The sequence below is a fragment of the Sciurus vulgaris genome, assembly GCF_902686455.1.
Source record: "Sciurus vulgaris genome assembly, chromosome: 1".
Taxonomy (NCBI): Eukaryota; Metazoa; Chordata; class Mammalia; order Rodentia; family Sciuridae; genus Sciurus; species Sciurus vulgaris.
Genome location: NC_136461.1, coordinates 176,677,547 through 176,702,643, shown reverse-complemented (window position 1 = coordinate 176,702,643; position 25,097 = coordinate 176,677,547). Strand labels below are relative to the sequence as shown.

Below are 25,097 nucleotides of genomic sequence, written 5' to 3'. Positions count from 1 at the left end.
GTAGATGAAGTAAAGCATTTACAGCTGGACTCTGATCTAAAAAACTGCATTCAAAACCATGGCAGGGCTATCCAAGTCCAGGGGTGCAGCGACAATTTTGGAAGCAGCAAGTGTTTCTTTCTTCTCCCTCAGATCTACTTCCTTCCAGTCCTCAGTTCATGGAACAAGCCCTGCTTTTCCCCAAAGCCTCAGACAAGGCCCCCACCCACGCCCTGCCTCCTCGTCTGGCTGCCTTCACCTCCCACACGCACTTTGCTGATGTTAGAGGGCACTCCACAGGCACACCAGACAATGTAGCTCTGGGTACACGCTGTCAAGTGCTTTGACAATTACGCCACAGATGCTGGTCTTACCTTCCCCTACAGAAGTTCCTGGAAAGGTACTTATTAACAATAGTGCCTGGCACTGAGCCCTACTCAGAGCAGGTACTCAGTCAATAATCACCTGTCTTTATATCAAGTCTTTCCCTGTGAGGTGGCCAGCAGATGAAGGAAGACCATTCTCCACAGGCTGGACTCTGGCTTCCCTGGGGCATCTTGCCAGGCAGTGATGTCAACAGTACATACCATGGAAAGGCCTATGGCCAGTCTGGAAGGCCCCTCTGCCCTCTCTTAGCCCTTTTGAATTCAGTTTCTTTGAAACTCCCATTTTACACTCTCCATCCCTTGCATTTAATTTAAAGCATTCATGAAAAGGTATTTTTTCTCCTTCCCTGTTGCAGAACACAGTACCTGGCATTTCAAATGAGGAAATCAGGCTGGCGGGATGATGGATAAATGGATGAATGCTTGGACTAACGGAAGGGTGAGTAGGTGGGTGAGCAAATAGAAAAATGAACTGTTTATTCCTGGGAGTGCCCTGGAATGGCCCCTTTCCAGAGGACAGAGGTCCCCATGTGTTCAAGGAATTAAGACCCCAGTGAGATTCCATTGACTTTAGATGATGAAATTTGTTAAAAACATTTCTGGTTGTAGTGGTGCGCAACTGGAATCCCAGTGAAGCTGAGGCAGAAGGATCACAAGATCAAGACCAGCTTCTGCAATTAAGAGAGCCTCTCTCAAAAATTTTAAAAGAATTAAAAGGTCTGAGAATATCGGTCAGTAGGAAAGAACCTCTGGGTTCAATCCCTAGTACCACTAAGAAGAAAAAAATGGTCTAACTTTAACTGGGTGTGGTGGCACACATCTGTAATCCCAGCTACTTGGAGGACTGAGGCAGGAAGATCCTAGGTTCAAGGCCAGCCTGGGAAATTTAGCAAAACTCTGCCTCAAAATAAAATTAATAAAAAGGCTGGGGATGTAGCTCAGTGGCAGAGTCTTGCCTAGTATGTGCAAGATCCTGGGTTCCATCTCCAGTACTGAAAAAAGAATTATAACTTAGAAACTAGAATATTTATGAACATATAATCAAAACGTGGCCAGATATGAGGACTTTTCTACAATTTAGCACATTTTCATTTATACCTACCTAGTTGCTAGGTCGGTCATTTTGGGAATGTCCAATGTTTTTTATTCACCATGTGTAATAGAGGGCTATTAGTTCCCTCAACTGAAAGCAAACTATGTCTTCTATTAACATCGATATTTTTCAGTCTTGAACTTGAAGGAAGCTTTAAAAGAAAAGACTTTAAGATCTCACCTGGAGCTTCCTGATCTTAGCTATATGCTTGAATTACCTGGGGAAACTTTTAAAAATCTCAATGCCCAGGTTGCCTCTCAAATCTATTACATTAGACTCTCTAGAGAGAAAACACAGGCATCTGTATTTTTTCTTTTGAAGAAAGTTTTGGGCCGGGTGCAGTGGCACTTGCTTACAATCCCAGCTACTCAAGAGGTTGAGGCAGGAGGATTGCAAGTTCAGCCTGGAAAACTTCGTGAGAACTTGTCTCAAAAAAAAAAAAAAAAAAAAAGAATAAGATAAAGGAAAAAAGATTTGCAATGTAACTCAGTGGTAGAGTGCTTGCCTAGTGTGCTTGAGACTATGGGTTCAATCCCCAGTACCAAAAATCTTTTGGTTTGGCTTTTTTCCCCTCCGGAGTACTGGGATCAAACCCAGGGCCTTGCAAATGCTAGGCAACTGCTCTATCACTGAGCTATAGACCCAGCTCCAGCATGCATATTTTTAAAGCTTCTCAAGAAATTCCCATGTGCAGTGAAGGCTGAGAATCACCACTTCAACCCTTATGCAGCTAAGGCTAATGAAAAGACTTACTATGCAAACTAGAGGGTTTTATGTTCCCTCTAAGAGTCAGAGTTTGTTTTGTTTTGTTTTGTTCGTGGTATGGGGATTGAATCCAGGGATGCTTTAACACTGAGTTACATCCCTGGCCATTTATTTATTTATTTATTTATTTAGAGACAGGATCAAGGCCTTGAATTTGCAATTCTCCTGCCTCAGCTTCTCAAGTTACCAAGCTCAGAGTCAGGTTTGAAACCATCCCTTCCCCTCATCTTGTTTTTCCTTTACTCCTTTTTCTGTCCTCACAATCAAGAAGAGCTCGGTGGTTCTGTCCATGAAGATCCAAATTCAGGAGAACTATGCTATCATCTTGGGAAAGCTGTACTTTTCCACTCCTGAACTTTGAGCTGAACTTCCATGCCTAAAACCAGTTTCAGGAATTAAGGGGAAGAGACAGCTGCCATAGAGTCAGGTGTGGTGGTGCCTGCAACGCCAGCGACTCGGGAGGCTGAGGCAGGAGGATGGCAAATTCAAGGCCTGCCTGATCGGTTGAGTGAGACCCTGTCTCAAAATAAAAATAAAAAGGGCTGTGATGTAGTTTTGTGGCAGAGCACATCTGGGTTCAATCCCCAGCACCACTAAAAGGAAAAATAAAAAGTGATTGTCTTCAGTACACAGAGTACCCAGTGTCGGCTGTGGCAGTGTGGTTTTAGGGCCGGGCCGTTTCATTGGATCAGTTGGAAAGACTGTCTAAGGATGCTTCCTGGAACTTGGAGGTGGTGAGGTATGGAGGACAACCCAGGAGAGCGGATCTCAGCATCCCATCCATTCATTCTTCCAATGCCCACTAACTCTGCAGAGCTCCCATAGTAGGCGGAACAAAAAGACTTGCACACGACAGCAGTGGATTGCAGTTATGTATTTAGTTTCCTATGTACTTGAACAACAAGGGCAGTGGGAAGGGGAAGAGAAATGCTGGAAGAGCTGCCTGGCTGGAGTACCTGACTTGGGCTAAGACATGGGTTCCTAAGCACAATTTACAAAATCATTTTCCTACAGGAGAATCGGCTTCCACAGGGGTAGCAGGGATTGCAGGGGTCGCAGGGGTTGCAAGGGCCGCAGGGGCCGCAGGGACTGCAGGGGCCGCAGGGGCCGCAGGGGCTGCAGGGGTTGCAGGGGGAAGTGCAAGGGTAGCAGGGAGACTCGATCTTGACACAACTGCCGAGCCCGTAGGAGTACGTTACGTCCTTCTCGTCTACACATGGCGGCAGGCTGAACTCTTTGCAGATGTTCATATAGCTGTACTTTTTGGATCCGAGGCAGTCGTACCTGTTCTCCCGTTCGGCCGACACACACACCTTTCCGTCCTTCACTCGCACTTTGACTTGATCAGGTTCAAAGCCACACACGTTCACTGACCCCAGGATGTTACTGCTACAGCAAGAGGAGGCCAGGATTCTATTTGTTGTTCTTCTGAGCCTGGAATTGAGAAAAAGGACCTGGTGAGAGGAAGCAGCTCAGACCTTAGATCTCAGACCCAGCCTGAGAAACCATATTTGAATCTCTCTCTCTCTCTCTCTCTCTCTCTCTCTTTAATAGCAAAAGCTAACGCTAGTCATCATGAAAAATCAAATTTACAGACATGTATAAGGTAAAAAGGGAGAGTCCCACTTGGTGACTCACACTGCCCTATAGGTCAGTCTCTGTTAAGGACAGATAGGTGCTTACCCATTCAAACCTTTCTCTTAAGTTTCAATCTAGCTCCTCCTATTAGTTATGGAATCTTGGATGGGTTCCTTAACCTCTCTGTGCTTCAGTTTCCTCATCAGTAGAGATAATAATAATACCTACATCACAGCACGGTTGGAAGATTAGATGAGATAGCATTTTACTTAACACTAAGCTTGGCATGTTGCAAATCTTGCTTTAATATTACCATTATCATTATTGTTACAGCAATTAAATATAGACGGTATTTTTCTTAATGGGATGCCACTGAAAAGATACCGTTTAAACACTACATGCTTAAGATGTCTGTCAAAGCTAGGTGTGCACAGATATGCACCTGTAGTCCCAGCTATGTGAAAAGACAGATGGTTTGCTTGAGCCCAAGAATTTGAGACCCACCACCTGGGAAACACAGTAAGATCCTGTATAAAAATAAAAATAAAAGTATGACTGTCAACTCTGCCACTGGACAATCACACAGACACTTGACTTGAAAAGCTCCATTAGCAAATGACAGGCCAGGAGAGATCTGGCCTGGTTCTGCCCATTGGGCCTGGCTCCTCTTGCTGCTGTGAGGTGGCTCCAGATTCTAGTGGAGTGGTATACCAGCAAGAATCCAGAACTTTTGTCAGGGCTGTGTCCATCAGAAATGGAACCACCCACCAGTTGCTGGTTGGGAACCAGGTTGCAATAGCTCATTGTGTGCTTCTTTTCCCAGCTCCTCATTTAGTGATTCCACATTGATATTTCAAAATCAGTCATGGTGGGAATATTTACACCACGGTAAGTGGAAAATGCTACAAATCAGAGCTGGTTGTCAAATGCCATTGTCATGGTTCCTAGAGAAGCTGACTGTTGCTACTCATGTCCTACCATGTAAGTCCTTAACAATAAGATATTAACAGCAGCTCACACTGATTGATAAGTTAGGATACATTGAGAGCTAGTAAAGTCAAGTGCCCAAGAACACAGACTCATAGCATAGCAATACTTAAATTTCAGCTCTGCCATGTGGATAAGTTTCTTAACTTCTTTGTGTCATAGTTTTCTCATCTGTAAAACTGGGACAATAAGTAGTCTCCTACCTCATTATGTTGTTGTGAGGCTTAAATTAGTTAATGCATGAAAAATATTTGCAAAGGCGATTGGCACATAGTTAAGATGCTAGGCTTTTGTCTGTTTTTGTGGTTGTTGCTGTTTGCTTACGATATGTCATGGAAAGTGCTAAGCATGTTAAAAGAATTATTCCATTTAATCTTCACAATAACTGTGATGCACAGGTGATCATCACTGTATCACATTTTTATGCTAAATTTTGTTTAAACATTTACTTCTTTTGTTACATTAGTTACTCAGGTCCAGAAAATATAAAAAATGAAATATTTTAAAAATACTCATAATCTCATACAACACAACTTTTTTGGTGTTATACTTTCTTGTGTGTGTGTGTGTGTGTGTGTGTGTGTGTGTGTGTGTGTGTTTACATGCAGGGTTTTGTATGTGTTCTTAAATTCATGCTATGCATACTGAATTTAATCTCCACTTTTCACTAGACAAGCCTTCACAGGATTGGTTTAATACTGTGATCCGCTTGTACTGAAAATTATAAACCAAGACCCTTTTTGGGTGTGTGGGGTGCTGGGGATACGAACCCAGGGCCTTGTGCATGAGAGACAAGCACACTATCAACTGAACTACATCCCCAGTCCTAAACCAAGATTCTTAATGGCTAATAACAAGATGAAAAAGTAGAATTTGGTTCTAGAAGACAAGACACTGAGGTAAACAAAAACAACTTGAGTACTATACCCAGAGGACTGTCAGTCACTCAGCTCCATTTCCACCCCTAACCGCAGGAACCTGAGGGTGGCAGGGGTACAGTAATCTTTTTTGCTCTGGGTAAACTGGGATACCCTAGGCCATACTAAGACGAAAGGAAGAGAACTAGACTCTGAAATTGCTCTTTGAGCGCCAAGTCAGAGATCAAGCACATTATCTCCTTGGATGGGCAGAGAATAGCTCACAAAAATGCAGGAAACAGTGCAAACTCTAGGCACATTGCCCTGTCTGGATAGATCATACCTTGAAGCTGGGTATGCCTATAATACCAGTGACTCAGGAGGCTGAGATGGGAGGATTGTAACTTCAAGGCCGACCTCAGCCACCTATCAAGACTCTCAGCAACTTAGTGAGACCCTGTTTCAAAATAAAAATAAAAAGGGCTGGGGGCGTGACTCAGTAGTAAAGTGTCCCTGGGTCCAATCCCTAGTACCAAAAAACTAAAATCAGAGCTGGAAGCAGAACAGCCAAGGCCATAAGTGAAGCACAGAGCAGAGTAGACACTCGGTTTTTCAGAATCTCCACTGTGTGCATGTGGGCGGAGTCAAACAGCACCAAATCCTGCTGTAAAGATGGGGGGCTTGACCTAATAAAAGAGGGTCAAAGACTCCAAGCAGGATTTCTAGGGCCCCAGCAACTGCCTGGGCTGATTCTGCCAGACTAAGCCTTCCTGACATCTAGGTGGTTCTGGGAGTTGGACCCATCAGACAAGGCCAACTCCTGGGCCATCTCCTCTTAGATGCCTGGATCCCAGGTACAGCTTCCTGTATTTTGTTTCTGGATTCCCCCTCTCTCCCCTATTCCTACCACTTTGGCTTCTTTGGCCCTGCAGCAGTTGTACAGCTGTCCTACACTGGGGGTCTTTTGAGAAATTGCCTAACACTCTTGGCCAGGTCAGGTCTCTTCTTGCTTTTAGCTCAGTGGTTATTAGCAAGAATGTGTGGGTTTAAGGGAACTTGCCAGAATCACATTTTGCTCATCAGACTCAACTCTGAACTTGCAACTTGACTTCTTCCTGGTGAGGAACCCATCAGCCTAAATGGGATTTCCCATAGCTCTCTGGGTTTCTAGGCAAAGGGAGATGGCCTCCTATGCTTTTATCACTGAGATGGAGTTTAGCTGCTGTACACACAGGACAATCAGTTCCTTTGGTTCTCCGTTGAAGACTCAGAACAGCTGGGGACAGCTTCAGATCACAGGCACCTGTGTCTGCACGCTGCCGGTCCTTTTCGCTCTGCTGCAGCGGAGTTTCACCTGCACATCAGACCACACTCCTGAATGTGAAACACACCACCCACACCCATGATGAGCTATGTAAGCAGCCATCTTCTTACAGATAGATATAACTAATATTCATCCTGTGATTAATAAAGTAAAAAAGATGTCAGAAATTACTATATCCACCCGAGAGCAAGGGGAAGCAGGCCTTCCTTTAAGCTTTGTTGGAATACTTTGCTTTTCTTCTGCGTTTAGACTTCTTCCGAAGACCCATTCAAACACATCCTTCCCTTTCTTTTCTCCTTTCTTTTCCCTCTCCCCTCTTTTCCTGCCTTTTCTCTCTTCCCCAGACTTTTGCATTGGGTAGTGTGGTGCAGCTGTGTCTGACTTCCCTGCAGAGCTGGATAAAACACAGGTGTCTGGGTCCCACCCCCCAGAGTTTCAGATTTAGTAGGTCTGGTGTGGAGTTGATAATTTGCATTTCTAATAAGTTCCAGGTGTTGTTGCTAATGCTAATCCAGGGACCACACTTTGAGAACCACTATCCAGGTGGTGAAGCACAGGAACTTCTGATTCAGGTGAATGTGTCTTCAGGTCAGGGCTCTATGATGTCCTAGTGATCAAGAACGTTGCCCCTGGATCTGATTCATTAATAGTGGCCCAAAGGGACCCTAAGAGAATTGAACGAATGTGAAGTACTGGGTACATAGATTTCACTCAAATAAAGGATGAGTATTCTTCTTCATCGTTCCTTCCTTAAACAGACTTACCCACAACCTGAGGTGTTTTTCCTTTCTTTCTTTCCTGATAAAGGAAGCAACTTCAGAAAGCTTTTATTTGTTGAAGTAAACAGTATTATTGATGCAAAAAAAAAAAAACCAACAAAAACCCAACAACTTCCCCAACACAACTTTTGAAACCAACATATCACACTTGATTTACTAGAATGTAGTTATTTTTTCACACCAGTAAATAAAAAACAAGACCCAGATAAAATCTGGGTTTTTAAGTGACCAAGGCCCAAGTCCTAGATCATTAAGCAATAAGGTCCAAATAAATAATAGAAATGTTTTTTGCCAGCTGGGTATTGTGACATAGAGCTGTCGTCCCAGCTGCTCAAGAGGCAAGAGGATTGCCTGTTTGAGGCCAGCCTGGGTGACTTGGTGAGGTCCGAACCCAAAATAAAATAAAAAGGGCTAGAGGTGGAGCTCAGTGGTACAGCTCCCCTGGCTTCCGGCCCTAGTGACACTCCCACAGGAAGAAAGAGGTGCTGGGGGCTTAGGTGGCACCTCCTCCCTGCAACCAAGGGGGACTGGGCTCCAAGACAACGGATACAAAGAGATTGTGATGAGAGGGCAAACCAGGGGCCAAGGCTTTTGCCTCTCACTTGACACAGGGGAACTGGCTCTCTGTGGAAAACAGTCTTTCATCAGCCATAAAGGCCCAGTCTGGCACAGACTCACTAACTAAGAGCAGATTCACTGAAAACTTCAGACTCATGAGGGTGAAGGGGAGTCCAGAAAAGAAATGAGAGGGCAGATTTTTGAAGTGTTTTTGAGGGAATTTTTTGCTGAGATTTAGGCCAACCCCAGGTGCTTAGGTGAGGGGATGCAAGCTCAGCCTCAGGATTCATTTCTCGGTACCAAACAAGGGTAGAGGGTGTAGCTCAAGGTACAACTGCCAACCAAGAGTCATTTGGCCACAAGGACTAGTGCCAGGTGTCAGAGCCACGCCCAGCATTTGTTCACTAGATCATAAACTGTATGCTCAGGGGTTTGTTTGTTTCTCCTGCTTTAATAGAGGGACAGGGAAACCCATGAAGTGCAGTGATATAAACCTAATGCAGGCTGATATGTGGCTTCCCCAAAGGAAACCAAATCCAATTACCTTAGTCCTGAATCCAGAAGAACAAGGAAAAGTCAGGGGCACTGCTAGTGCTTGGGGTGCAAAAGGTAACTGGGGAAGGAACAGGCATATTGAAGAAGCTAAAGAAACACAAATGCTAAACTTGGGTGCCTACTAAGGAAGACACTGCCTCCCTTACCCAACCCCTGTGGTACTGGGGATTAAACCCAAGGCCTTGCAAGTACCCAAGGTAGTCAATTAGTCTACCACTGAGCTGTGCCCACAGCCCTTTTTATTTCACTTTGAGACAGGGTCTTGCTAAGTTGCCCAGGCTGATCTCAAATTTGGTATCCTCCTGCTTCAGCCTCCCAAGTAGTAGCTAGGATTACAGGTGTTTGCCACCATACCTGACTGACACTGGCTTTTGAAGTAACCACTCCAACAAGAACAAGCACAAGGTCATGGGCACAAAAAAAAAAAGAAAAGAAACAATGGAAGTGAGTTGGACCTTCTATGCCTAATCTAAAGAAAAAACATATATATATATATGTGTGTGTATATATATATATACACATAAAGTTATATATATTATATATATATGTATATATATACATAAAGTTTTATATATATTATATATATACACACACACACATAATGATAGATACTAAGGAATGTTTAAGAAACTTATGGACCTTCTATGCCTAATCTAAAGAAAAAACATATATATATGTATATATATACATAAAGTTATATATATATACACACACACACATAATAATAGATACTAAGGAGTGTTCAAGAAACTTATGGACCTTCTATGCCTAATCTAAAGAAAAAACATATATATGTATATATACATAAAGTTATTATATATATACATATATTTTATACACACACACACACACACACACATACACACACACACACACACACATAATGATAGATACTAAGGAATGTTCAAGAAACTTATGGATGAAATTTAAAAATTTTTGGCCAAGGGTTTTTACCAATTATTAAAGTAATACCCAGACACAGAGCAGATTGACTCTTGTAGAGAGAGTAATTTCAGTGGGACTGAGGCAGCTATAGACAAGGAACAAAGAACCTTCTGGACAATGCAGCATGACATCTGAAAAGACATGTCATAACTAACCAACTCCTCAACATTCTGTAAGAGGGTTAAAGGTCATGTGAATATGAATTCTAAACCCACAAAACCTTGGACAAGTTTTCACACCAAAGATTATCTTTAAAAAAATTGCATTGACATAATATTTCTGGATCTATTTAATCATCAGGATCTATTAAGGATCAGGAGCTAGCTTAGAGATATGAAAGAAGAGGTATTTTACTGGAAGAAAAAAATATTAATAGCACGAGTCCTCTGGGATTGGAGCTGGGATCAGGGCTTAACATTTTCACCCCTATTCAGCAAAATTGAAGATTTAGGTTTACAGGTGATACTAAGCCCTTTTGGATAGTGAGATGTCAAGCTGTCAGAAATAGAGCATAGAAATCTCACAAGGTAGTATGAATGGGAAGAAAAGTGGCTAGGGAGAGATAAAAGATAGCAAGCTGGAGGTGATTTCTAAAATGGTCTTGGAGTTATCCGCTCAAGATCCAGGAATTAATGTAAGGGAATCACCAGCTTCACATACTGCTGCTGGCATTGGGGGAACACACACACACAAGACCCAGACATTGTCAGAATAAGTATCACAAACTAGAGAAAGTATTACCTCTCCTATGAACTACTCTGCTGGGAATGAAACTTAAAGTGCCACCAACTGAGTACCAAGAAATAGGGCCTCCTGAAGAGGGATAAGGAGCCTGCTGGCAAAGGACAGGGAGGCATTTATTTCCCCCAAGGGGTGTGAGAAGAGGGAAGCTCTGTGCCCACAGCGGACCTGCTCAGAAGGAGCCCTTCCTCACAGAGTGAACAGTTTATAAACTAGATTCCCTAAGGAGTCAAAATAGACAATGGTTCAAAGAGAATGTGGCTGAATCTGTAGGGGAATGCTCCAGTCTATGAGGGAGGGCCAGTCCTGATGTTTGGCCAAGGTTGATGACTCGACAATAACTGTGCTATTGCCCTTTCCGATGAAACACCACTGTCACTGTTGTCAAGGGACCCCCTCCCTCTAGACACCCACCCCCCATCCATCCACCATCTGTTTTCCCAGGTTTATCTTTTTTAAATAATAGGACCATATTGAACACAGTTTTTCAGTACTTGCTTTTTTCACTTACCACATTGATACCTAAACATGCCTCGTCCATCCTTTTAACATCTACATGTGGTTCCAATGTTTAGCTGTACCATAATTTACTTAGCCAGAGGACAATGCTTTCCACCTGCTTTTTCATCTGTAGTAACAGACTAAATGGCTTATGTAGACAGTTAGAAAAGTTTCCTTCTCTGCTCCAGGCAACAAAGAAAATAGAATCAAAACCAAAACATTTTTTAAATTCCCTAATTCGATGAAAACCCACTCAAGTCTACTCAGAAAGTGGCAACTCAGTTTTCTAGTTTATTTGTACAACTTTTCTGGAGTTGGAAGAGGAGGCCAACGTAATGGCCGCGACTCCAGAGGAACTTTAAGTCTTTGCCTGGAGTTGGGAGGAAGGGGAGAAAGATTTTCCTACAAAATGAAGGAAGTGCCTCTTTTGTTCAATTTGTTCTCCTGCTCCTAAAGCCTGTGGCAAACATTAAAGATTTGATCAATTATTATTACTTGTCCTGCAGACATTTCTGTAAGTCCAAATGTACTCAAATCATTTTACTCATAACCAGAAAAAATGTTTAGTTTGCTGCTTCCAATAGCTTTTTAATGACACCCCCTAATTCTTTCCCTCATTAAAGCCACCTAATTTGTCAAGTTGGCACTCCCGCTATACCAACTCCGTTGCCAGTCAACATGGTTACATTGTCTTTGGAGAGTCTCACAATTCCCATCATGGACCCATTTACTCTTCTTTCCTTAACTCTTTCCTAAGTCACCAGAGTCATTATCTTGAATGCTTTCTATCTTTGTTCAAGTATCAAGTGTTACGCCCCCGCCCCATTCCAACTTATCAGGCTGATCAACCAACTCTAAAGATCTAAAAGCGAGTTCTCTCACTTGGCAAGCTCTCTCTTTTCGTCCTCGATGGCTCTGATGGCTTTCCTCTCCAAACTCCTGAGGGACGGGCGCAGGCAGTACAGCTTGTAGTCACACAGGCAGCACGGGTAGAGGTCACACAGGCCGCAGGAACGCGATCGTTTGGAATAGCACAGGCAGTACGGGTAGGGGTGCAGGTCACAGCAGCAGTAAGGGTGCATGTACAAGTCGCACAGGCATCGGGTGCTGAATTCATCGATGCATCTCAATTGTCTAAGTTCTCTGTCCACCTTCTTTATGTCCCTTCTAACACTGTCCAAAAGACAACTCAGTGCAGCCATTACAGTCACACCTTATTGTTCTGTGAGTACCTTTGGGAAATGGCACTCAGGGGAAAAAATTGTTCTAAGCTCTTCTCAGAGGTTTCTTTTAAAAATAAATGAGGCACACATGGTTCACTTACTTTAAGGCTTGTGTTCTGTGACCTCACCAACCTCTGAGTATGTCATAATCTTCTGGTTGCCATGTGAACCAGACCCAGTCATGGTCTCCAGAGGCCCTCCTTAGAGCTACAGAGCTACTCTCAGGAACACATTAATGTTGAGATTTCATTCACCTTCACTTTGGGTGGGTCTCTCGAGCAATCCTGGCTCTTGGGTTCATGGAGCTAACTTTGAACGTCCCTGCCTTGTGTGTGCTCTGAGGATGAGCCATGGCTTGGTGTGGCCATGGCAGGAGCTGCCTGGTTCCTTCCTCAATGCCCTCTACCTGGGTCCTGCCTGAGGCTTACTTAGCCTTTCTCGCACTCTGGGATTCACTTGGTTCCAGGCAGGAAGAATACAAATAACTATCATGTTGTTCTCTTCCTCCTATCAAGTCCTCCTCAATCAGCCTTTGTCCTTGACCTTCTGAGTCCCAAATATGGAGTCCTGCACATTCCCCCCACCCAACCCCTGCTGGGGATCAAACCCAGGACCTCACACAGCCTCACCTCAACTGACTGATCTTGGCTTGCTGGGGGTCCTGGCTGTCCTGGGACCTCAGTTGTCCATGGGTGGGGGTCTTGCCCTTAAGCTGCCCCTTCTGTGCTCAGAGCCCTGTCCTCAGTCACCAACTCTCAGCAACTATACCTCTGGTCTTGCATCCAGGCCACCACATGCCTTGTCCCCAAGTGTTTCCCATGTGTTGGTCCTTGACACTCTTGAGGATGATGGCCTGAAACCCTCGCCCCAACCAGTGTACCATGCTCTACTTTGGATGGACCTCCTGGGCCATGGACGCAGCCTCAGACTTGGCTTGTGTTACTTCTCCTTGCCCTTGAACTGCTGCCCGGCTCTGACTCGCCTTTTCACAGACTAAAGCATAGAGTACCTGAGGACAAGTGGACACCAGAGAGGGAGATAATGGCCAGGTTGGAAGGGACTTGAAGGCCAGACTAAAAAGTTTGAACTGTATTTTGAGCCCAATGAAGGATCATCAGTTTTCTTTTTTAATTGATGAAAGTCTTTTTGCGGGGAGGGGGATACTGGAGATTGAACCCAGGGGTGCTTTACCACTTGATATTTTTTATTTTGAAACAGGGTCTAAGTTGCTCAGGGTCTTGCTAGGTTGCTTTATTGATGAAAGTTGAAAGGTAGCTGGGTATGGCGGCACACGCCTGTAATCCCAGCGGTTTGGGAGGTTGAGGCAGGAGGATCACAAGTTCAAAGCCAGCCTCAGCAATTTAGTTAGGACCTCAGCAACTTAGTGAGACTCTGTCTCAAAATAAAAAAAATTAAAAACCAGGGAAGTGGCTCAGTGGATAAGCACCCTGGGTTCAATCCTCTGTATCAAGAGATAGATAGAGAGAGAGAGAGAGAGAGTGAGAGAGAGACAGGAACAGTCTGGACTGGGGATCATGGGTATAGGGATATAGGCAAGGAGGAAGCTGGTGGGATCGCATCCCCCCACACTCACTCAAGCTGTTTGTTCTCTACATCGTAGCCAGAGTAGTTTTATATATAGCTCTATCATCTCTCAGCCTCCCCACCCACCCACCTGTTAACCTAAAAGTTCTCAGTCTTTTCTATCCTCTTAAAAGAAGGACTAAAATCTGTTGGGTGTGTTTGTACATGTCTATAATCCCAGCGATTTGGGAGGCTGAGACAGGAGGATCATAAATTTGAGGCCAGCCTGGGCAATTTAGTAAGATAAAGTCCCAAAATAAAAAATAAACAGAACTGGAGGTGTAGCTCCATGGTAGAGAGGAAAGAAAAGAAAAGGAAAAAGGATACTGGTGTGGCGGAACACACTTGTGACCCAGCAATTCTGGAGGTTTGAGGCAGGAGGAGCCCAAATTTGAGGCCAGCCTCAGCAACTTAGTGAGACCTCAGCAATGTAAGGAGACTCTGTCTCAAAGTTAAAAATAAAAGGGGCTGTGCTGTAGCTCAGTGGCAAAGCATCCTCAGTACTGCAAAAAAAAAAAAAAAAAAAAAAATCCTTATAAGATGCTGACAATAGGGTTGTTGCCCACCTCCCCAATCTCCTCTCCCATCATTATTACTCCAGTTCATGCACCTCAGCCACAATGGCCTCCCCAGAAGGCCACATACTTCCTCGAAGGTCATTCTGCACTCTCTCCATCTGAATCTCCATGGCATAGACATTATACACCTGCTGCTCTGCCTGCTTGGAAATTGGACTCTCCACTCCCACCCTAGAACCTCGATCTATTTAATTCCCGAAGCATCCTTTAGACCTCCACTTACATGCTCCTCCTAGAAGAAGCCTTCTCTGTTCCCCAGACCAAACCCTCTCATAACTCCACACGTTTCTTACATAAACTTATTCGTCTAATTCGTCTAGTTCGTCTAATTTAGTCTAGTTCGTTTCCCTAACTAGACTAAAAGCCACAAGGGCAGGGATCTTGATTACTCTATACCTAACGCAATAAGTGGCACACAGTAGGTGCTTAAAATTTTCTCATTGAACGACCAAATGAATGAATTAAACAATTTAGTGGACAGAACAAAAATGGAGGGAGGAATCAATTGTGACTCCCAGGTCTCTAGTTGGCATCCTCCTGGTACCACTGAGATAAGAAACCAAGAGGGATAAGTTTGGGGGACGTGGTCAACAGGAGGGGCTAGTGACAACCCTGGGGTAGAACTGGGGCGTGGCCTGTGGTTAAGTGGGTCTGGAAGTTGAAGGAAGCTGGGCTCGAGGTGTGAACTAGGGAGCCCCAGTTCCGTGAATGACCAGAAACCTGGAGAAGTGGAATGAAGGAGCTCAGGAGGCTGATAGAAGGAGGAGTCAGAGGCCGGCGTCCCCAGCCGAAGTCCCTCGTGTGTCACGAGACCAAGCCTGGCTCTCCCAGTGGCTTGGCGTTCCCCAGCCTTGACCTGAGAGGCCCCTTTGCGCAGATGAGTGTCTTAGCTAAGAAAACAAGTGTCCCTGGAGGTGCTGGAACAAGAGGCTGGCCCCTCGAGTCACACGGAATGGATCAAACAGCAAAGTCGAAAAATATTCTTTTGTGGATGAAAGCCAATGCCCTTCGTGAGTGGTTTTAGCTGGGGGTAGTGACATGTGGTTGTAGTACCGACTACTCAGGAGGCAAATCAGAACTTTAAGTCTGAGCCTGTCTACCCAACATAGTGAGAGTGAGATCTCAAAAAAAAAAAAAAAAAAAAAAAAAAAAAAAAAAAAAAAAAAGATTTTATCCAATTTTTACCCAATCCTGAGAGGCAAACTCTTGCTCATAGGAAAATGGCTACTCTCTCCTGAGAGTTAATTGCAGGAGGTGTTCGGTAGCTCTGGATGACAGACTTTTGAACTCTCCTATCCCCTTGAATTCCATCCCTTAGCAAATGTCAGCAAAGGTTGAAACAGGCAAACTCTCAGTTTCTACTTGTTAAATACACAGGTTCAAGAGCTTAAATACACACATCTGAATCTCCATGGTGCATTATTAAGATGACTCTGGCTGTATTTCAACTAGGATTCTCCCTTTACACCACCTTGCTGGTGATTTTGCTCTTCATGAAGAATATTCTTAACATCATTTAGAGTGACTAAATAAAAGGTAGCGCCTGCTGTAGAGAATAGATGGAAATGTGATCTATTCATGTCAGATGGACAATGTTGAAATTCATCAGAACCTACTAAAACCCATGAGGATAGTCTATGGGCTCATCTCCTGAGTCAGAAACACAAGGAGCTTCCATGGGCTCTAACGAGGAGGTGGCAATCCCCTCCCTACACAAGAGAGTCCATGGAAGTTCCCATGCACCTTGGCTTGTGTCCAGAGAGAACATCCTCTGGAATGAAGGGCAGGCCTTGGCCACTTCCCAAGCTGGCCAACACTTTCCTGGGCCTCAGTGTCCCTTTTGCCTTTTCCACGATGGGGCAGCTACAGGTCAGGTCTGTTCACTAGGCCAATGTCACGAAGGTATTCCTCTAGCAGTTGTGGGATTAATGTTCATGCTTAAACATTCAATACCAAATCATATACACAGCGTGATCTCCACTTCATGAAAAAGGAGAGAAACACCCTTAAAAAAACTGTGGTTATCACTAAGAAGTAGAATTATAGCTGGTGTTTTAAATTCTCTTTTCTGTGCCTGAGGGGGACAGCTCAGTGGTACAATGCATGCACAAGGCCCTGGGTTCGAATTCCCAGCATCCAAAACAACAACAGAGTTCTCTAGACTTTTTTGTGGTCTCTAAGTTTCTTCGAGGAGGGTATCATCAGTTTTATAATGAAACACTTTCCAGTACCGCACTGCTAGCACACCGTCAGCTTTGCACTAAATGACTAAGCTCACCTGGTCCCCTGTCTCTGAAATCCAGGTGGGCTTTAAGACCGTGGCTCTAAGCAGGCCACAGGGGACTCTTCCTGTGTGATAGACATCTGCTTTTGGCCTGCCCATCATCCACAGCACCTTCTTTTGCTGGAATCACTTTCTCCTCTCCTACTCTCACCCTTCTCCATTAGGTCCTACCAATAAAGGTGTCCTGCTGAAGGAAAAGCACAGAAGCGGAGCAGGTCAATCCAGTCCTCGAGTCCTCGTCAAGGCCCTGGGGTCTGGCAGGTAGACACGAAGCCTAAAGATGGCTGGAGCTGATGAACTCTGACAGTGGATCTGATTGCTCTGTGCTGTCATTTTCAAAATGGTCCTCACTTTTCTCTGGGCTTGTGAGCTCCTCTCTGTCTTTCCAATAAATTCCTGAGTTTCTTAAGTTGGTCAGTCAGTTTCTATTTCTTTTGACTAAAGAACCCAACTGGAATGATAGCCTGTCCCCTTTGACCTACCATGGAAGGACACTCCAGGCTAAATTGTTGCTTCAGGGGACATTTTCCCATGTGAGTTCAGTCCTCCCTCTTAACCCATTCTGGCTACATCAGGATAGTTGCCGTCCTGAAGGCCCTGTGTGTACAGGACAAAGGATAGTGACTCAAACGAGGGGAAATGACTGGAAATACCCAGGAAGACCCATCCATGAACATTATCCTAAGAGCAAGATGGGGTTCATTGAGGTCAGAATTCCAGGTTATGAGCTCTGGAAAATTTATGTCTCTCGACCAGCTTCCTACTGAGCAGAGAGTGACAGCTGGATCACCCTGGGCAGATAAGCATGGCAGAAATGGAGCCTTGCCCGTGGGCTGAGGTACCCACTTACTGGTTTGAGTGACAGTACTTCTGTGACCCACCATATTGGCTTATCGAATTTTATCATCCTGTAGCCCATCAGCTGTATAGGATCTTAAACAAATACCTTCCTATGCAACAAGGTGAACGTTAAGTGGGAGGAAGGCATGAAATACTGTCCTTGCAGCTGTGCCAATGGGTCCACTTTGCTGCAGTGGGGAGGTTGCTCTTGCCTGGCAGTTTGAAAGCTGGAGAGCAGCTCAGAACCTATCTTCCTTTTTATTTCAGCAAATTTGATGATTCAGACATTATTGAGAAGGAGTCAGGCGAAATTTACATGTCAGATAAATACATGAGCTAATTTTTCATCAGTATTTGAGGAGCCAGGCATAGTGGCACATGCCTGTAATCTCAGCCACTCAGGAGACTGAAGCAGGAGATTGCAAGCTCAAGGCCAGCCTCAGTAATTTAGCGAGTCCTTAAGCAACTGAGTGAGACCTGTCTCAAAAATATTTTAAAAAGTTTTTTAAAGGGCTGGAGATGTATCTCAGTGGTAGAGCACCCCTGGGTTCAATCCCTAATACCAAAACAAGAAAGAAAGAAAGAAAGAAAGAAAGAAGAAAGAAAGAAAAAGGAAGGAAGAAAGAAAGTGAAGAAAGAAAGAAAAAAAGAAAGAAATAGGAAGGAAGGAAGGAAGGAAGGAAGGAAGAAAGGAAGGAAGGAAGAAAGAAAGAAAGAAAGAGAAAGAAAAGGAGGGAGAAAGGAGAGAAGGAAGGAAGGAAGGAAGGAAGGAAGGAAGGAAGGAAGGAAGGAAGGATGGATCCTGGGCTGGGCATAGATTAGTAGCAGAGGCCTTGTCTGGTATGGATGACCTCCTGGGTTTAATTCCCAGCACTACAAAAAATTTTGTTTGAATGATTTGAGGAGTAGATAGGGTGTTAGGCTGACCAAACACTCTGATTTACCTGGGATGAACAGTTATCTGGGGTACAAACTGTGTTCCACCCTCTGGCTCTAAAGGTAATAAGGAATCTTTTTGTGGGGGAGGGAGGGGTACTGGGGATTGCGTCCTGGGGCTCTAAGCTACATCCCAAACATCCACCTCCTGTATTTTACTTAGAGAGACCCTGTCTCACTTTCACTAAGTTGCCCAGGCTGATCTCGAACTTGAAACCCTCTCACATGTGAGCTTTTTGGGGGGCATCTCACATCCAAACCATAACAGACACCAGAGCAGAGAGTTCCCACAGGAATTGGAAGAGCCAGGGCTCCCCTGGACAGTCAGCTCCAGCCTCTTTGTCCTGGAAGACTAATGACCTTTGAGAAAAAAATTTCTTTTGATTTTCAGCTTTAAGATGAAAGAGGAGTCTGAGGATGTAGCTCAGTGGTAGGGCACCACTTGCTTAGAAGTTACCAGGCATTGAGTTCAATCCCCAGTCCAAAAATAAATAAATAAAAAGAAAAGAACTTCCCAGGGCTGGGGTGAGCTTGGAGGTAGAACACATGCTTTGCAAGCACAAGGCCTTGGATTCTAACCCCCAGATTTTCTGCTTCTATCATTATCCACACACCTAGAGCTTGATTTGCTGTACATTTTGTCATTCAAACAATGTGACAACAGGGTGTAGTGGCTAAAGCCTGTAATCCCAGTGACTCAGGAGGCTGAGGCAGGAGGATCCCAAGTTCAAGGCCAACCTAGGCAATTTAGCAAGACCCTTCCTCAAAATAAAGGGCAGCTTTTGAGCCTTGGCTAAGGCAGAGAATGTACCTTCTACCCTGGGGTTCCCCAGACTTAGAGGAACAGCAAAAGGGGACCTTTGAAATGGGCAGGACTGTCTTCCAACTGTTAAGCTCTTGAGAAAGACACATGACTGGTCTGTGTACCCATTGCCTGCTATGTCTCTGTTGGGTTCTGTCTTTTCTTTTACATGTCTGTGCACATGAAATATACTAGTGTTTGTGTTCCAAAAATAAATAAATACTACAAAATGAAAGGGACTGAGGATCTAGCTCAGTGGCAGAGCACACGGGGTTCAGTTTCCAGTACTGCAAAATAAAACATAAAATAAAATTACGAATAATGTGACCGGGCGTGGTGGCACACGCTTGTAATTCCAGCTATTTGGGAGGCTGAGGTAAGAGGATCAAAGCTCAAGTCCAGCCTGGGCACTTTAGCAAGACCTAAGGAGGGAAGGAAGGAAAGAGGGAAGGAAGGAAAGAGGGAAGGAAGGAAGGAAGGAAGGAAGGAAGGAAGGAAGGAAGGAAGGAAGGAAGGAAGGAAGGAAGGAAAATGGGCTTTTCCCTGCTCTGTGGCATCGATGTCCTACCTGCAGTTGCCTTGGGATGACAGGGACTGCTTCCTAAGTGCCCCTTCACGGGTTGAAACTCTCTTGCTTTCCTTGACAATGAAAGTTTTTTTCTCTCCCAGGAGAATGTTTCTCACCAAGAATGCTTCCCTCAGAAGGCAGGGCTAGCTTGTTTTGTGGAGGAGCGTGAACTCTCTGATTCACACCACAGATTCAGAACAGAACATTCCTACAGAGGAGAACAAGTCTTCCTGCAGAGGACTGTCTGCACAGGGAGGGGATTTTCTACCAGATTGTTCTACCTCCAACTGGGGTTGCATTTAACAGGAAAGAATGTGGAGTCTGGAAACCCTCTTTTTACCTAGTGTTCTGTCTGACTCAGCTTTCCAGGGAAAGCTCCCAGGAGCTGGGACACATTCTGATCTCTGACTCTTTCTTACCTCCCAGCAGGAGCCCAGCAGAGAGAGATGAATATGCCAGAAGCTTTGCTTGGAGCTGTGGACTGGACAGCCCAAGGAGGTGGGGTGGGGAGATGGGCAGGGAAGGAAATGTAACAGCATCTGCTGGATCTTCATCAGATGTTCTCAAACTTCTTGATCTTAGGACCACCTTACAGCCAGGTGGGAGTGGTGGTACCTGCCTGTAATCCTAGCAATTTGGGAGGCTGGGACAGTTGGCAAATTTGAGGCCAGCCTGGGCAACTCAGAAAGACACTCAGCAACTTAGTGAGACCCTATTTCAAAATAAAAAATAGGGCTGAGGTTGTGGCTCAATGGTAGAGTATTTGCCTGGCATGTGTGAGGCACTGGGTTCGATTCTCAGCACCATGTGTAAATAAATGAATAAAATAAAGGTCCATCAACAACTAAAAAAAAAAAAAAAAAGGGTTAGGGATGTAGTTCAGGTAGAGTCCCTGGTTCAATCCTGAGTACCAAAACAAGAACAACAAAAATGTGTGAGTACCCATATGCAGTCAGTAGTGAGTTATTCTGAACGCTAAGAATGCCCAGTCTCCTTGAATATATGTTGTTATGATATAAACTTCCATATCCTCCTCAATGTTCAGTAATATCTAGCACATCTCAAATGATCATCACAGATCATCTGTATGAGTAGAACTGTTTTTCAAGAAAAAATCAAAGAATGAGTTGAGGTTCCTAGTAGGATCAAGCTGGCCTGCAGAATATAGCAGATGGGTGATGTCGAAGGACAAAAGCAGAATTCAGGCCTCTGGAGACTGTGCGAACAACAACGTCCCACTGGGATCTCAGCTAGCACCTTGGGTCTGCACAAAGGGCTCCCCATGAGTGCCCAGGTCAGCGGCAACCCAGCCAGCGGCTAGATCACACTCAATAAAGGGGGGAAAGGGTCTCCCCACTCCAACCTGAAACATGGGACAGCTTTGGTTCTTCAAAGGTCCCACAGACCAGACCAGAGCTTTGGTAGCATCTAGCCTCAGCACATTGGCTGTTATGGGGCGCAACTTAAGAACAGACCGCTCACCACTGAGAAGTCCAAATTTGAGAGTCTTTATTAAGCCGGCCAGCTGACTGCCTCACACAATGCCCCTAAAAAATGGCTATTTGGAGAACAGCCCTGACCATAGGGTTGTAGGGGTTCTTATACCAAAAATCACATCAATCATAAGTGTCTGTTGTTATGATTCGAAATTACAAACTAACATCATGTGATCGATAGAGGGGGAAGTGGATCAAAATGTCCCTTACCTAGGTATAAACTGAAGAATGGTTACTAACATCCACACAATTACCATTTACATGGTACATTGGTTAGGAGCAATAGGAATCAAAAGAGAGCAATTTTTCATTACATGAGAATTGTCATTTTGTATTGCTAAACATGTCAGGCTAAGTAACAGATGATGGGTACAGAGGTGGTGTCTTCCCATGGGAGAAGCTTATTTCCTACATAACATGGAGTCTCAGAGCAAAATGGAGTCTGTTTGGTTATTTCCCTTATAGTCTGGCTATAACATTCTCATGGAGCCAGATCTGTCAGCCCATCACTTGGCTATGGCCCCAGATGCTCGGCGCTGAGCTGAGAGAGGTCCTCTTGAAACTAACAGTGGCATCCAGGAGCACTGCTGCGACAGGAAGCTGCGGGAGGCAGTGCCATTTCCAGAAGCCCCACCCATGGCTAGGATGTCAGAGTACTCAAGTGAGCACTGCCCTGGGAACAAGAGTAGGAACCTATGGGTGACATCTAAGCCGGAGGACCAGGAACCTTGGCAAAGTGAGCTGGAGCAGAAGGTGCACAAGAGTGGGTGGTCCCTGAGCGGGACCAGCGTGGGCTGCTGTGGCCTTCTAGAGTCAGTCCACACAGCTCCGAGGGACACTGGGGAACCCCAGCAGAGGGCTGCAGGTGCCCAACCCTGAGGGATGCCACCCAAAGACACATGGCTTATTAGCCAGGCTTGGTGACATGCTGGTAATCCCAGCTACTCAGCTGAGGCAAGAGAGTCACAAGTTTGAGGTCGGCCTGGGCAACTGAGCAAGACCCTGGCTCAAATTTAAAATAAAAAGGACTGGGGAAGGTAGCTCAGTGGTGGAGCTCTTTCCTAGCCTGTGGGAGGCCCTGGGTTCCTCTGTCCTCAGGATGTTCCCAGAAATGGCCTCCTGTTCCTCAGGATGTTCCCAGATAGTGACGGCAATGGCAGGGGCAGCTGTGGTAGGGGACGTGGTCTTTCATCCAGTTCTCCTTCCCATCCTCACTGGGTCGTGCTCGCTCTTCCCTCTAACTCCTGCCAGCCACCAGGCCAGCACCTGTCTAGATTCTTGGCCTCTTGAATCTCTTGCTTTCAGTTACCTTCACCTTGACATCCTCCTCCAAAGTCCTCCAGCTTCTGTTGATTCCTGGAACTGCTTTACCTCCCACATCTTGAATTCGGAAATTCTGCTCTGTTCACAATCTCCTACTTGCCAACTTCCTCCTTCCCCCTCTTTTTTTTTTTTTTTTTGTACTGGAGATGGAGCCCAGAACCTTGCCTTGCACATGCTAGACAAGTGCTCTATCCCTGAGCTACTGCTCCAGCCCACTCCTTCTCTTAATAACACACAGAAGCCGGATGCTGTGGTGCACACCTGCTGTCCCACTGACTCGGGAGACTGAGGCAGGAGGATCACAGGTTTGAGGCCAGCCTCAGCCACTTGGTGAGACCCTATCTCAAAATAAAATATTAAAATTCTGGGATGTGGCTCAGTGGTAAAGTGCTCCTGGGTTCAATCTCCAGTACCAAAAACAAACAAATAGAAAGCACTGAAGACTTTTTGTGTGTGTGTACTGAGGATTGAACCCAGGGATGCTGTACCACTGAGCCACATCTCTCGCTCTTTTTATTCTTTATTTTCAGACAGGGCTCACTAAGTCACCCTGGCTAGCCTTGAACTTGCAATCCTCCCTCCTCAGCTTCCTGAGTCGCTGGGATTCCAGGTGTGCATCACCCACACCCGTCTCAACACATGAAGTCTTAAGGTACACACTCTAACCACATCTAAATTATAGCATTAACTTACATAATTAACATACATAATCCACTCGTCTGTATACCCAGCTGCAGGTACTGTTTGATAGAGGCCATAGCTTTAAACTGGGTCAGGTGGCACATGTAATCTCAATTACCTGGGAGGCTGGGGCAAGAGGATCATAAGTTCAAGGTCAGCCTGGGCAATTTAGCAAGATCCTTCTCTTAAGTGGAGGGAGACTCTAAGTACATTTCTCTGCCCTCCTCAGAATATTGGCTTCGGCCTAGGCTTGCTTTCCTCATGATCAGAGACGGCTAATAGCAATAACAAGGGTCCACAGTTCCTAAACTACACCTGGATGACAGTATCTATCACACAACTACCAAGAGTCCAGAGCTTCACTCTGATTGCACCAACTGATGTCACATGCTCACTTCTTTTGCTGTGAAAGGTCATTTTTTGTCTGTTTTAGGATTTTGATACAGGGGATTGAACCCAGGAGTGCTTTAATACTGAGCAACATCCCCAGTCCTTTATAGTTTTGCTTTGTTTTGTTTTTGTTGCTAAGCCTGGCCTTGAACTTGGGTTCCTCCTGTATCAGCCTCCTAAGTTGTTGGTAGTACAGGTGTGCACCACCACACCCCTTTAGCCTACAAAGTTTTAAATGATAACAGAATTCAGCACCAGGGGTCCCTGGGAAAAAATGACCATTGTCATCTTGTCTAAGAGCTGAATTCCTAATAGTACCACTGCCAGGATGAAGACTCCTTTACTTCACAGAATTATCACCCCCTCCCATGTTCCACCATGAGAGGGGACTTGCAATTCCTTGAAATCCACCTTCCTTGGGAGTGTAAATATTGGCTTACCTAAAAATAAGATGCATATTCCCAAGTGCCTGCCACATGATGTTATGGAGTTAATTTCATCTCCCAAAATCCATATGTTAAAGCTCTAACCATCAATGTAAACAGTATTTGAACTTGGGCCTCTAAAAACATAACTGAGCCAGACCACATGGTGCACACCGATAATCCCAGCAGCTCCCAAGGCTGAGGCAGGAGTCTCACAGGCTCAAGGTCAGCCTGGACAACTTGGTGAAACTCCATTTCCAATAAAAAATAAAAAGAGCTGGGGATGTAGCTCAGTGGTAGAGCGCCCCTGAGTTCAATCCCCAATAATGCAAAATAAATAAATAAAAATGTAATTAAGGTTAACTGAGATCATAAGCATTGGACCCTAATCCACTATGACCAGTGTCATCATAAGAAGAAGAGACACTGGAAATGTGCATGCACAAAAAGGCCACAGGAGGACATAGTGGGAAGGTGGCCATTTGTAAACCAAGGCGAAAGGCCTCTGGAGAGAATAAACTTGCTCACACCTTGATCTTGGACTTCAAGCCTCCAGAAGTGTGAGCAATCAATTTCAGTTTTTTCAGCCACCCAGTGTTTTGTGGAGGCAGCCGGAGCTGACTAACACACATGGTTGGTTATGATCCAGCCTCTCAGTAGGATAACTTGCCGGCAGCTGTGTGATGATAGATCTTTAACAACTAGCTCTCCAGGGACAAATGGGCTGATTTGTAGGATTTGCTAATTACTATGGTGTCAATACTCCCACTAGGGCCAATTTCAAGCTATCTGAGTGATATCACTGAATATCAAGTTGAGAAGGGACACATGCTGGCTCCAGTCATGCCACTTGTCAGCCAATCCCAGGAGCAAATATTTTTAGTAGCATACTGCATGGCCGGATCTCACTAGCTTGTTT

At 44.9% G+C, this 25,097-nt stretch overlaps 1 protein-coding gene across 3 annotated transcripts in view; it reads right to left on the bottom strand.

Moving 5' to 3' along the window:
* Positions 1-3,145: 3,145 nt before the first annotated feature.
* Positions 3,146-25,097, bottom strand: part of ODF1 (outer dense fiber of sperm tails 1) — a gene marked incomplete at its 5' end in the record, with an annotated part of 49,629 nt that continues 27,677 nt past the window's right edge. For 2 of the 3 annotated variants that reach the window (XR_013762667.1, XR_013762668.1), the window contains one exon: positions 3,541-3,657. Coding sequence is in view for 1 of the 3 variants with exons in the window: in XM_079132505.1 (XP_078988631.1) it covers positions 3,216-3,657; positions 11,931-12,250 (762 nt within the window). Of the gene's footprint in view, positions 3,658-11,930; positions 12,251-25,097 lie in introns of those variants that run through there. The other variant, XM_079132505.1, reaches the window with a different exon arrangement.